At 43.3% G+C, this 14,384-nt stretch overlaps 2 protein-coding genes across 4 annotated transcripts in view; one reads left to right on the forward strand and one right to left on the reverse strand.

Annotated features, from left to right (window-relative positions):
- Nucleotides 1–9,852, forward strand: part of xrra1 (X-ray radiation resistance associated 1) — an 85,031-nt gene extending 75,179 nt beyond the window's left edge. Inside the window, exons 15-18 of the mRNA XM_073041936.1 lie at nt 165–431; nt 3,125–3,278; nt 8,871–8,986; nt 9,799–9,852. Coding sequence (XP_072898037.1) covers nt 165–431; nt 3,125–3,278; nt 8,871–8,986; nt 9,799–9,852 — 591 coding nt within the window. The remainder of the gene's footprint in view (nt 1–164; nt 432–3,124; nt 3,279–8,870; nt 8,987–9,798) is intronic.
- Nucleotides 9,853–11,606: 1,754 nt separating this feature from the next.
- The window catches only part of rnf169 (ring finger protein 169), a 63,772-nt gene continuing 60,994 nt past the window's right edge, over nt 11,607–14,384 (reverse strand). For all 3 annotated transcript variants that reach the window (XR_012098786.1, XR_012098785.1, XM_073044372.1), the window contains exon 7: nt 11,607–11,788. Coding sequence is in view for 1 of the 3 variants with exons in the window: in XM_073044372.1 (XP_072900473.1) it covers nt 11,759–11,788 (30 nt within the window). In the remaining 2 variants the exon portion in view is untranslated. The remainder of the gene's footprint in view (nt 11,789–14,384) is intronic.

Here is a 14,384-nt window from a genome sequence, read left to right on the forward strand (position 1 = left end):
GGGTTAAACTCTCTTATCAATATTTTAGAGATTTTAAACCATGTTCTTGTGAAAATTGAAAACTGATGATGCTAGTTGTGTGAGTGCTGTGTCTGGCAAGGTGCTGGGTTGATAGGTTCCCACAAGGAAACGAGGTTGACGTGCTGTCCTGCTTGTTGTTCCAGGTTAATACCCACATACCGAAGGTCCCAAGGCAGCCCCTGATGCTCGAAACAGCCAAACAGCTCCTTGGCTTGAACAGTGCTGGCCCTGGAGAGACCCAGAGTGGGGAGGCAGAGCCCAGAACTGCAGGCAAGGCAGGTGATACCTGCACAGAACTCATGGCAGTGTCACAAGAGGACTGCAGGGAAAAGGGCAGTATCCCTGAATCGATCACCAGAACTCCAGAGAGGCAACACCAGGAGCCTGTGGAAGGATTCTTCATGACCCAGGTTAGCCCTTCTAACTTAACGGGTTTTGTTCTCGGTAAGAGAGAGATACAGATGGGAAACAGGCTCTTCGGCCTATTGCATTCTTGCTGTTCATCAACCACCCATTTACACTAATCCTGCTTTAATACTTGCATTTTTAAAATTCTCCCCACACTGTTGTGAACTCCTCTCAGACTCTACAGACAAGGACCAGTTAATCCACCAACCCTCCTGCTTAAGTGACGTGGGAGAAAGCTGAAGTCCCCTAGGGGAAACCCACACGGATGTGACTGGCACTGTAATGTAACAGGTAGCACTGGCCGTATCCTGTTGCTGTTTGTGAGGAGTTAGTTTGTTCTCTCAGTAATGCTGTGAGTTGCCTCCCACATTTATCTATCACAAGCAGGATAGACAAAGGAGAATCAGTTGATGTTGTGTACTTGGATTTTCAGAAGGCCTTTGACAAGGTGCCACACATGAGACTGCTTAACAAGCTATGAACCCAGGGTATTACAGGAAATATTCTAGCATGGATAAAGCAGTAGCTGATTGGCAGGAGGCAAAGAGTGAGAATAAAGTGAGCCTTTTCTGACTGGCTGCTGGTGACTAGTAGTGTTCCACAGGGGTCTGTGTTGGGACCGATTCTTTTTGCATTATATGTCAATGATTTGCATGATGCCAACCAACTGGCAGGAGTATTCAAGAACATTTTCAACCTTTCACTGCTAAGGGCAGAAGTTCCCACAAGCTTCAGAAAGGCAACAATTATACCAGTGCCAAAGAAGAATAGTGAGCTGCCTTAAAGACTATCGTCCAGCAGCACTCACATCGACAGTGGTGAAATGCTTTGAGAGGTTGGTTATGACTAGACTGAGCTTCTGCCTCAGCAAGGATCTGGACCCATTGTAATTTGTCTATCACCACAATAGGTCAACAGCAGATGCAATCTCAATAGCTCCTCACACAGCTTTAGACCACCTGGACAACACAAACACCTACGTCAGGATGCTGTTCATTGACTATAGCTCAGCAGTTAATACCATCATTCCCACAATCCTGATTGAGAAGTTACAGAACCTGAGCCTCTGTACCTCCCTCTGTAATTGGATCCTCGACTTCCTAACTGGATGATCACAAGTTGTGTGGATTGGTGATAACATCTCCTCCTCGCTGATGGTACACTTCAGGGGTGTGTGCTTAGCCCTCTGCTCTACTCTCTATATACACATGACTGCGTGGCTGGACATAGGTCAAATACCATCTATAAATTTATTCAATATACATATACTGTAATGTATTTATTTTCTTCTATATTATGTATTGCATTGAACTGCTGCTGCTAAGTTAACAAATTTCACAACACATGCCAGTGATAATAAACCCGATTCTGATTCTAAATTGATGGCTGTTGCAAATTTGCAGACAATATGAAGATAAGTGGAGGGTTTTGAGGAAGTAGAGAGGCTACAGAAGGATTCAGACAGATTAGGAGAATGGGCAAAGAAATGACAGATGGAATACAGTGTTGGTAAGTGTATGGTCGTGCACTTTGGTAGAAGAAATGAAAGGGTTGACTATTTTCTAGATGGAGAGAAGAAATCAAAATAACTTGGGAGTGCTTGTGCAGGATTCCCCAAAGGTCAACTTGCAGGTTAAGTTTGTATTGAGGAAGGTCAATGCAATGTTAGCATTCATTTTGAGAGGACTAGAATATAAAAGCAAGGATGTAATGTTGAAACTTGGTAAAACTCTGGTGAGGCCTCTCTTGGAGTATTGTGACCAGGTTTTGGCCCCTCATCTTAGAAAGGATGTGCTGAAACCAGAGATGGTTCAAAGGAGATTCCTAAAAATGATTCCAGGATTGAATAGCTTGCCATATGAAGCACATTTGATGGCTCTGGACCCGTATTCACTAGAATTCAGAAAAATGAAATGTGACCTCATTGCAACATAGTGAATGGTGGAAGGCCTTGATAGAGTGGATGTGGAGAGGATGGTGGGAGATTCTAAGACAAGAGGGTACATCTTCAGAATAGAGGGGCATCCTTTTAGAACGGACATGAGGAGGAATTTTTTTAGCCCGAGAGTGGTGAATTTGTGGAATTCTTTGCCACAGGCAGCTCTGGAGGCCGTCTTTATGTATATTTAAGGCAGAGGTTGATAGATTCTTGATTGCAGTTTAGCAATTTATGACTGCTTGTTCTTTGCACAACTACGTGTAATACATATAACTATTTAGCATGTCTCCTAGTGGTCATGTATGTACTGTATATGCCGTTGTTCAGTGTGTCCCTTCGTGGTTAAAGTTCCTTCTATAATTCTGGAAGCTTTATTTGAATAGGGGCTATCTGACTGGTTACCTCTTATCTGCAAATTTGAATGGAGCGTTTCTTATATACGGGGTATAAAAACACATTGCCCTTGCCATCTTTTCTGTTTTTAGTTTTTAGCTACTAGGCTTTCTCTACTCTACGTTTCCAATTCTTCGTTAATAAAAAGTTCATGAAGCAACAAGTTTTATGCCTCATTCTTGACTTGGATCAAAAACCTCAAAGTCCAACAATGCAAACATTTAAAATCTGTCTGTTATTTGAAATCATGTCTGAACTCTGTACAAAGTTGACCCTTGGCTCCTGCCTTATCAGCTGCAGACTGTGAGAATGGCTGTACCATTTGTATACTTCTAATATCCGTTACACCCAACTCTTTACAAGGTTGATGACATCACGTTGAACAGCGAAGCTGAGGTGGGCCCGGGGAAAAAGCAGACCACAGAGCCCTCAGTGACAGCCGATCTCCCCGAGAAATACAGAGGCTATGAGGAGCTCCTGGGTGCTGCAACTGACCCCTACTTCGTGGAACCAGTTGGTGAGTGATTCCATCGCCCACTTTCCTACATGTGAAAGCACATCTTGTCTTAATAAGGGACCGAAAGCTCCAGTGTGGCCTGACCAATGTCTCATAAAGCCTCAGCTCGGCATTGCATTCTCGCTCTTACAGTGTCTATAAAAAGTATTTTCTCCCACCCCCGGAAGTTTTCAAGCTTTATTGTTTTATTAACATTGAATCACAGTGGATTTAATTTAGCTTTTTTGACTCTGATCAACAGAAAAAGATTCTTTTATGTCAAAGTGAAAATAGATCTCTAAATTAAATTCAAATATAAAACACAATAATTGATTGCATAAGTATTCACCCCCTTTAATATGACACACCAAATCATCACTGGTGCAGCCAATTGGTTTTAGAAGTCGCATAATTAGTTAAATGGAGATCACTAATGTACAGTCAAGATGTTTCAATTGATTGTAGTAAAAATATACCTGTATCTGGAAGGTTCAACTGCTGGTGAGTCAGTATCCTGGCAAAAACTACACCATGAAGGCACTCCAAGCAACTCCGCAAAAAGTTATTGAAAAGCACAAGTCAGGAGTTGGATTGAAGAAAATTTCCAAGTCATTGAATATCCCTTGGAGTACAGTTAAGTGAATCATCAAGAAATGGAAAGAATATCGCACAGCTGTAAATCTGCCTTGAGCAGGCCGTGCTCAAAAACTGAGCGTGCAAGAAGAGGACCAGTAAGGAAGGCCACCAAGAGACCTATAACAACTCTTGAGGAGTTACAGAGGGGGAGAGGGGGAGGGGCAGGGAGAGGGGGGGGGGGAGAGAGAGAGAGAGAGAGAGAGAGAGAGAGAGAGAGAGAGAGAGAGAGAGAGAGAGAGAGAGAGAGAGAGAGAGAGAGAGAAAAGAAAGAAAATACAACAACTGTTGGCCCGGGTGCTTCACCTGTCACAGTTTCATGTGAGAGTGACAAACAGAAAACCACTGCTGAAAAAAACTCACATGAAATCTCTGCTACAGTTTGCCAGAAGGCACGTGGGAGACTCTGAAGTCAGCTGGAAGAAGGTTCTATGGTCTGATTAAACCAAAACTGAGTTTTTTGGCCATCACATTAAACACAATGTATGGTGTAAGCCAAACACTGCACATCATTAAAAACACACCATCCCTACCGTGAAGCACGGTGGTGGCTGCATCAGGCTGTGGGGATGCTTCACTGCAGCAGGCCCTGGAAGGCTTGTGAAGGTAGAGGGTAAAATGAATGCAGCAAAATACAGGGAAATCCTGGAGGAAAACCTAATGCAGTCTGCAAGAGAACTGCGACGGGAGAAGAATTGTTTTCCAGCAAGATAATGACCTTGAGCATAAAGCCAAAGCTATAAAGGAATGGCTTAAAAACAACAAAGTTAATGTCCCGAAATGGTCAAGTCAGAGTCCAAAGCTCAATCCAATAGAGAATTTGTGTCTGGACTTGAAAGGGGCTTTTCACTCACGATTTCCACGCAACCTGTCAGAACTTGAGCAGTTTTGTAAAGAAGAATGGGGAAAAATTGCAGTGTCCAGATGTTCAAAACTGATAGGGACTCAAGGCTGTAATTACTGCCATGTCGCATCTGCAAAATAGATAGATACTTTATTGCTCCCAAAGGAAACTAACGTGTCACAGTAGCATTACAAATCCACAGATACACAAATATAAGAAGGGAAGTAAGAAAGAATAAAAAAAAACAAGTTACCTCAGTCTAACAGTAGGAGGTCATCACTTCCCCGGCTGTAGGTTGTAGAGCCTAATGGCTAAGAGTAAGAATGTCCTAATATAGCACTCTTTGGAGCAGCTCAGTTGTCTCAGTCTATTACTGAAAGTGTTCCTCTGTTCAGCCAAGGTGGCATGCAGAGGGTGAGAAACATTGTCCAGAATTGCCAGGATTTTCAGTAGGGTCCTTTGTTCAACCACAGCCTCCAGTGTGTCCAGTTTGACTCCTATAACAGAGCTAGCCTTTCTAATCAGTTTACTGAGCTTGTTGACATTACTCTTGATGTCATTGCCCCAGCACACCACCGCATAGAAGATTGTACTGGTGACAACAAACTGGTAGAACATGTGGTGGAGAAGCCTGCATACTCCAAAGGACCTCAGTCTCTTCAGGAAGTAGAGGCAACTCTGGCCCTTCTTGTACACAGCCTCTGTGTTAGTGCTCCACTCAAGCCTGTCATCCAGGTGCACCCCCAGGTACTTGTAGGTCCTCACCACACCCACATCCTCAACATCAGTAGTAACGGGGAGCAATGTAGGTTTAGGCTTCCTAAAGTCCATCACCATCTTCTTTGTCTGACTGATGTTGAGCTGCAGATGACTCAGGTTGCACCATTGGACAAAGTCCTCTACCAGGGCCCTGTGTTCATTCTCCCGTCCTCCCTTTATACACCCAACCATTGCTGAGTCATCAGAGTTGTACCTAAAGTCTGAACTATACAGGGTAAACAACAGGAAGGGAGCCAATATAATCCCGTGGAGCCCCAGTACTGCTTATAGCCATGTCTGACACACAGCTCTGAAGCCGCACAAACTGTGCCTGCCAGTCAGATAGTCCATTATCCAGGATACAATGGAAGTGTCAACCTGCATTGAATGGAGCTTTTCCCTCAGCATTGAGGGTTGTATGGTATTGAAGGCACTTGAGATTGTCAGTGCTGCCCTGCTTATCCAAATGGGAGTAGACTCTGTTCAGTAGGTAGATGACAGCATCGTCGATTCCAGTGTGCTCCCGGTAGGCAAACTGCAGGGGATCGAAGGCTGATGTGACCAGGCACTGGAGGTGAGCCAGGACCAGCCTCTCAGGTCTTTATGATGTGTGAAGTCAGGGCCACTGCACAGCAGTCACTCAAGACTTTCGGCTTGGCCCTTCTTGCCACACGTGATGTTTTCCACACAGTCGGGACCCTTTCCAGACTGAGACTCAGATTGAAAACGCACTGGAGAACTCCACACACCTGTTCAGCACACTCCTTCAGGACCCTGGGATTCACACCAAAACGGTCCCAATGCTTTGGCATATCTGAGTTTCTCACCTGCTCAGTAGTGACTTGAAGGGGATAAGTCAATCAATTACTTTGTATTTAATAATTGTAATAAATTTATACCAATTTGTAGAAATTTGTTTTCATTTTGACATGAAAGAGTCTTTTCTGTTGATCAGTGTCAAAAAAGCCAGAATAAAATAACTGTGATTCAATGTTGTAAAACAATGAAACATGAAAACTTCCAAGGGGGGTGAATACGTTTTATAGGCATTGTATATTCTAGCCCTTTCAAAATGAATGCTAACATTGCATTTGCCTTCCTCACCACTGACTCAACCTGCAAGTTAACCTTTATGGAATCCTGCACAAGGACTCCTAGGTCCCTTTGCTCCTCTGATTTCTGGATTTTCTCTCCACTTAGAAAATGGTCCATACCTTTATTCCTTCCACCAAAGTGCATGATCATACACTTCCATACACTATATTCCATCTGCCACTTCTTTGCCCATTCTCCCAATCTTTCCAAGTCCTTCTGCAGACTCCCTGCTTCCTCAACACTACCTGCCCCTCCACCTCCCTTTGTATCATCTGTAAACTTGGCCACAAAGACATCAATTCCATCAGCCAGATCATTGATAAATGAAAAAGTGGACCTAACACCGACCCCTGCAAAAAACCGCTAGTCACTGGCACCCAACCAGAAGAGGCCTCCTTTATTCCCACTCTTTGTCTCTTGCCAAACAGCCAATCTTCTAACCATGCTAACATCTTTCCTGTAATACCATGGGCTCTTTATGTTAGGTTGTTTTAATTGTTAATGTAAATGACATATTGCATTTTATGTTTCATTGTTCATGTAATAAATAAAGGAATCTGATATTCAAAGTGGAGGTTGATGGGTTATTGATTAGTCAGGATGTTAAAGGTTACAGGGAGAAGGTGGGTGAATGGGATTGGGAAGGATAATAAATCAGTCACGATGGAATGGTGGAGCAGACTGATGGGCTGAGTGGCCTAATTCTTCTCTTAGGTCTTATGGTCTTCTGTGGAGAGAGAAATTGAGCTTTATGAACTATTATTTGAAATTACAAAGGGCTTTGACAGATACATAGGCCCGTGAGGATAGGTTCAGTGAGCTAGGGCTTTTCTCTTTGAGTGGAGGAGGATGATAGGGTCTTTTAAGAGACTATTGGATAGGTACATGGATGGGGAAGTCTAGTAATTTCTAAGGTAGGGACATGTTCGCCACAACTTTGTGGGCTGAAGGGTCTGTATTGTGCTGTAGGTTTTCTATATTTCTATGAAAGGTGACTTGATGGAGGTGTACAAGATCATAGAGGCATAGATAGAGTGGACAATCTTATTTTCCCCAGAGTGAAATGGCTAACAGGAGGGGGCATAATTTAAGGTGCTTGGAGGAATTTATGGGGGGGACATCAGTAGTAGTTTTTTTACACACACGAGTGGTGGGTGAATGGAATGCGCTGCCAGGGGTGGTGGTAGAAGCAGATACATTAAGGGCATTTAAGAGGCATGGATGATAGAAAAATAGAGGTGTATGTGGGAGGGAAGGGTTAAATTTAAGTTAAAGTGTCGGCACAACATCGTGGGCTGAAGGGCCTGTACTCTACTCTCCTACAAGTCTGCATTGGAAGATGAGGCTCCAGATGGAAGCAGATTAAAGGGTTTGAGGAAGGTTCTGATGTTGATGTGCAATAGCAGTGTGGTTAACTTGGGCTAGAAACCAGATAACTCTAGCACTGATCTCTAAAAAGTGAGTTCAAATCCCACTATGTAAAGACCCCTTTGTCCATGCGAACCTGCAGCAGGGCGCTACATTCCCAAGCAGAGGAACGTATCCATCTCATTTTTACAACTTCCTTACTGCCAGAAACAACATAGGGGATGGCACAGTAGTGTAGTGGTTAGAGCATTGCTTTACAACTGGAGTGCTCACTGATCAGGATTCAATGGCCACTGTTGTCCGTAGGGAGTTTGTATGTATTCCTAATGTACTGCTTCTGCAAAACAACAAATTTCACGACACACACTGGTGATATTAAACCTGATTCAGATCTGATAATGCTGGCAGAAGATAAACATGAGATTCTGCAGATGCTGGAAATCCAGAGCAACACACACAAAATGCTGGAGGAACTTAACAGGTCATGCAGCAGCTAGGGAGAGGAACAAACAGTTGACGTTTCAGGCCGAGTGTTTGGCTTGCTGAGTTCCTTCACCATTTTGTGTGTTGAACAGAGTTAGCTCTTTGTTTATGACTCCTCAGATCTGAAATGACCTGGTGCATTTCTTTCTTCACAGATGCTGCTCAACTTATTGAGAGTTCCCAATATTTTGTGACTTTTATTTCAGGCTTCCAGTAGGTTTTGCTTTACAGTTGTGGATTGAAGGTTCATGGCTACGTATGCATTTCAGTCAGTGGGACAGGGCTGTAGTTGGTGGTGGAGGGATTCACTGGGACTATTCAGAACAGATCGAACATGCCATGTTCCAGAGCAGCTTTTGGATTTCAGCTGAATCACTGTTCCCAGCTCTGCCTGTGTTTCAGTCTTCCTGATTCCATCTTTAACCCTCCAGGGATTCAACAGAATGTCCAGCAGCTGGAATGGTACCTCCGGAAACTGCAGCCGTACCCGGAACCCTTTGGCCATGTGAACCTCCAGCAGAGGCGCTACATTCCCAAGCAGAGGAAGGTATCCGTCTAATTTTATAACTTCCTTACTGCCAGAAACCATATAGGGGGCAGCAGAGTAGTGTAGTGGTTAGTACAGCGTTTAAAACAGGAGTGGTCACTGATCAGGGTTCAATGCCCACCGTTGTCTGTAAGGAATCTGTATGTTCTCCCTGTGACTGCATGGGGTCCCTTTCACATTATACAAACATGTACTGTTAATATTAGTAAGTTGTGAGCATGCTATGTTAGCGCCGGAAGTGTGGCAACATTTGCAGGCTGCCCAGCACATTTCGCTAATTTGATTTGACACAAATGATGCATTTCACTGCTTGTTTTGATGCATATGTGACAAAGAAAGCTAATCTTTATGGAACATTGAACAGTGCAGCCCACAGTGTAGTGCCAAACTTTTAACCTATTGCAAGATCAGTCTAATCCTTCCCTCTCATATGACCCTCCATGAACACTTAGAAGTTGCAGACTAAGACCCCATTGTGTTTATATCAGGCAAGGAAGGAGCTAGATGGTCACCTTCATTCTGGTCCTTACCCATCCCTACAGACAAGAGCTGTCCCTAATCACTGGGGTGAACACCTCATCCCTCAGTCCCGCATCCGGTGAACAAATCCATTAGCCCTGTGGAGCCCAACTGCCTGTGCCTGCCTCCCACTGTGCAGAGAGCTGCATACAGGGAGAAGCCTTTAGTCCAGCCCCATGCTAGTGACTCAGAGAAGTCAATAGCACCTCCTACATCAATCCAACCCTACATATCATCAACTGCTCTCCTAAGGCCCCAGAATGAACTTCACTTTTTGTTATTCTGTGGAACAGAATCTTCTGACCCAACGAGCTGTGCCACCCAACCACCCGCCAATTTATCCCTAGCCTAATCATGGGACAGTTTTACAGTGACCAATGAACCTACTAAACAGTACGTCTTTGGACTGTGGGAGGAAACTGGAGCTCTGGGAGGAAACACACGCACTCACAGGGAAGACATACAAACTCCTTATAGAGGATACCGGAATTGAACTCCAACTTCCTGAGCTGTAATAGTGTAACAATAACCGTTCTGCTCCTGTGGCGCCCCTCTGAAACTGAACCTACCTTTCAACTCCTCAGGAGGTACCAAACCTCCTAACGGCCAAGGGACAGTGCTCCAAATGTGATGCAAAATATCACAATGTGGTTTTATGGACAACACAAGGGGGCGTAATTTTAAGGTAATTGGAGGTAAGTATGGGGGATATCAGAGGTAGGTTTTTTATAGAGAGTTTTGGATGCATGGAGCGCTCTGCTAAGGACGATTGAGGCAGATACATTTAAAAGACTCTTAGGTAGGTACATGGACGATATAAAAATAGAAAGCTATGTGAGAGGGAAGAGGGAGAGGGGGGAAGGGAGAGGGGAGAGAGAGAGAGAGAGAGAGAGAGAGAGGGGAAGGGAGAGAGGGGGAGACAGAGAGAGCGCGTCAAATGACCCCACTATCTCTTTTCAAATCTCATTCCTGCTATGTACAATCCAAGATTAAAAGGTTGGCACAACATTGTGGGCTCAGTACATTAATATACTGTTCTACATTCCATGAAACAGATCGGGATCAGACAAACAATAATGAAATAATGACCAGATAACGCACTTCAGTGAATAAATAAATGCTGAAGGATACACATTTGGCCCTGAAAACTGTTTATGTTCAGTGAATCATCAGAGATTGTTGTTGCCTACATGGGAGAGAAAGCCAAGTCTTGGTGAAACATCTCAGAGGCAGGGATTGAACTGAAGTGATGTCAGTCTGTAAATCCTGGGGTTTAGAAGAATGAGATGAAGCCAGCGAATCGGCATCTCTGGTTTGCAGTTTGAAAATTTTTATTATTTATATTAGAATATGGATAGTCATGGTCTTTTGGGGAGTCCAAAACTAGAGGGCAGAGATTTAACTGTAAAAAGTTTGTACCTTTTCCCTGTGACCAAGTGGGATGCTCCAGTTTCCTCACACCGTCCAAAAACATACCATTTTGTAAGGAAATTGTCCTGTGATTAGGCTAAGGTTAAATTGGGGGAGTGTTGGGGGTTGCTACTCATTGGACCAGAAAGGCCTGTTCGGTTCTGCACTGTATCTCTAAATAATTAAGAAAAAGAGACATGGAACAACACAGCACAGTACAGACCATGATGTTGTGCTGGCCCTTTAAACTATTATAAGAGTAACCTAACCCTCCTCTCCCACATAACCCTCTATATTTCATTCATCCCTGTGCCTATCGAAGAGATTCTTAAATGTCCCCCTAATCTATCTGCCTACAACCACCAATGCCAGTGCGTTCCTTGCACCCACCACTCTCTATGTAAAGAATTTACCTCTGACATCCCCCGCTATATTTTCTTCCATGCACTTTAAGTTTATGCCTCTTATATTAGTTACTTCCACCCTGGGAAAAAGTCTCCTGCTGTTCACTCTATGCCTCATTATCTTATACACATTTATCAAGTCACCTTCTCATCCTCCTTCACTTCACAGAGAAAAGCCCCCAACTCACTCAATGTATCCCCATAATAAATGCTCTCCAATCCAGGCTGCATCCTAGTAAATCTCTTCTGCTTCCTAGAACTGAACACAATACTCCATAGAACGGTAGTAATTATGCAAGATATTTATTGTTTTCTTTTGTGCAGGTCCAGAAGCTTCCAGAATCTACGTCCCACAAAAGCAAAGCCGATAAAATGGAGGAAATCCTAAAGAGGATGAAGGAGCAGAGAGCCATGATGGTCGTTCCATTAGGTAACTCACTCAATGTTGTTTCCATCGATCCTTGTCATCCTAGGGAACCATTCAACAGAATCAGAATCAGGCTTAGTATCACTGACGTATGTTTTAAGATGACAGTACAGGACAAGACTTAAAAATTACTAAACGTTACGAAAATGAGTAGTGTAAAAGGGAATAATGATGTTGGGTTCATGGACTGTTCAGTAATCAGATGGCAGAGGGTCTGTTGTTATTTGTCATCTGTATCAACCATCTGGTTAATAATGTGGTTAACTGGATCAGCAAGATTGGGGGACAGCAAGGAAGACTATCAGAGCTTGCAGTGGGATCTGAACCAGCTGGAAAAATGGGCTGAAAAATGGAATTTAATGCAGACAAGTGCGAGGTGTAGCACTTTTGAGAGGGCAAGCCAGGGTAGGTGTCACACAGTGAACGGTAGGACACTGAGGATTGTGGTAGAACACAGAGATCCGCCAATACAGGTCCATAATTCCTTGAAAGTAGTATCACAGGTAGATAGGGCTTGTAAAGGAAGCTTTTGGTACATTGGCTCTCATAACATCCCAACTCCTATACTCAATATATTGATTTATGTTGAAATTGTATGGGATGTTGGTGAGGCTTAATTTTGGAGTATTGTGTGCCTACCAACAAGAAAAATGTAAATAAGATTGAAACAGTGCAGAGAAAATTTACAAGGATGTTTATGGGACTGGTGAGCCTGAGTTACAGGGAAAAGTTGAATTGGTTAAGACTTTATTCCCTAGAAAGTAGAAGATTAAGGGGAGATTTGATAGAGGTACACAAAATTACGAGGGGTATAAATAGGGTAAATGCAAGCAGGCTTTTTCAGCTGAGGTTGGGTGAGACTAGAACTAAAGGTCATGGGTTAAGGGTGAAAGGTGAAATGTTTAAGGGGAATATGAGGAGAAACTTCCTTTACTCAGGGTGGTGTGAGTATGGAACAAGCTGCCAGCAAAAGTGGTAGACGTAGGGTGGTAATGAAAATTTAGATAGGTACACGGATGGTAGGGATATGGATGGCTGTGGTCTGGGTGCAGATCAATGGGACTAGGCATATTAATGGTTTCTGTGCTGTAGTGTTCTATGACTCTAAGCTGTTCCTGAATCATTTAGTTGTGTCTTCAGACACCTGGACCTCCTCCCTGGTGGTAGAAATAAGAGGGTATGTCCTGGATGGCCTTTGGTCCCTTCATCCCATTATAGACCACTGCAGAATGAAACTGCCTCATGAGTGACTCCAGTTGAAGGGCAAATCCCAAGTCGTTTACTCCCCGAATTTTCACAGATCTCAGGAAATATTTCATATTTTGCTTTTGTTTTATAATCCCGCTCAAGATCTCAGATCTTCTTTTGTCAATCTCTTATATTTAAACAATTTTCCTCAAAATTGTCATGTCAGCTTTTTTTTAAACTACACTCCTAAACAGTGGAACTCGATAACTAAAACTATAATGGATGCAGACTCAACTGACACTTTTAAACGCCAGCTCAGAAACTTACTTATTTAACTTTGCTTTCAATGAACATCATTTTATCTTATATCATTAGAAGTTTGAAGAGATTTGGTATGTCACCAAAGATGCTCGCAAATTTCTACAGAAATTTTAACTGGATACATCACTGTCTGTAATGGAGGGACCACTGCATAGGATCGGACAAAGCTGCAGAAAGTTGTAAACTCAACCAGCTCCATTATGGGCACTAGCCACCCCAGCACTGAGGACATTTCCAAAAGCTGATGCCTCAGAAAGCCAGCATCCATCATTAAGAACTCTCCACTTCCCAAAACATGTCCTCTTATCATTACTACCATCAGGGAGGAGGCACAGGAGCCTGAAGACACACACTCAACATTTCAGATACAGCTTTTCCCCTCCGCCATGAGACGTCTGAATGGAGAATGAACCCATGTACACTACCTCACTATTTTTTGCACATTTATCTAATTTGATTTTTTGCAGCATATATTTGTAATTGTAATTTATAGATTTTATTATAAGTCTATAAGACATAGGAGCAGAATTAGGCCACCTGGCCCATCGAGTCAGCTCCTCCATTCAATCATGGCTGATCCTTTTTAAAAAAAATGTCCTCTTTAACCCCAGTTCCTGGCCTTCTCCCCATAACCTTTGATGCAATGTCCAATCAAGAACCTGTCAGTCTCTGCTTTAAATACGACCTGACCTCCACAGCTGAATGTGGCAACAAATTCCACAAATTCACCAACCTTTGGCTAAAGAAATTTCTCCGCATCTGTTTTGAAAGGGCGCCCGTCTATCCTGAGGCTGTGCCCTCTTGTCCTTGACTCTTCCACCATGAGAAACATCTTTTCCACGTCTACTCTGTCTAGGCCTTTCAACATTCGAAAGATTTCAATGAGATCCCATTCTTCTGAATTCCAGCGAGTACAGGCCCAGAGCCATCAAACATTCCTCATATGATAACCCTTTCAATTCTGGAATCATCCTGGTGGACCTCCTCTGGACCCTCTCCAAAGCCAGCACGTTTTCTAAGATGAAGGGCCCAAAACTTTTCACAATACTCAAGGTGAGACCTCACCAGTGCCTTATAAAGCCTCAGCATCACATCCCTGCTCTTGTATTCTAGACCTCTTGAAATGAAT

The sequence above is a fragment of the Hemitrygon akajei genome, chromosome 4 (genome assembly GCF_048418815.1).
Source record: "Hemitrygon akajei chromosome 4, sHemAka1.3, whole genome shotgun sequence".
In the NCBI taxonomy this organism is placed as follows: Eukaryota; Metazoa; Chordata; class Chondrichthyes; order Myliobatiformes; family Dasyatidae; genus Hemitrygon; species Hemitrygon akajei.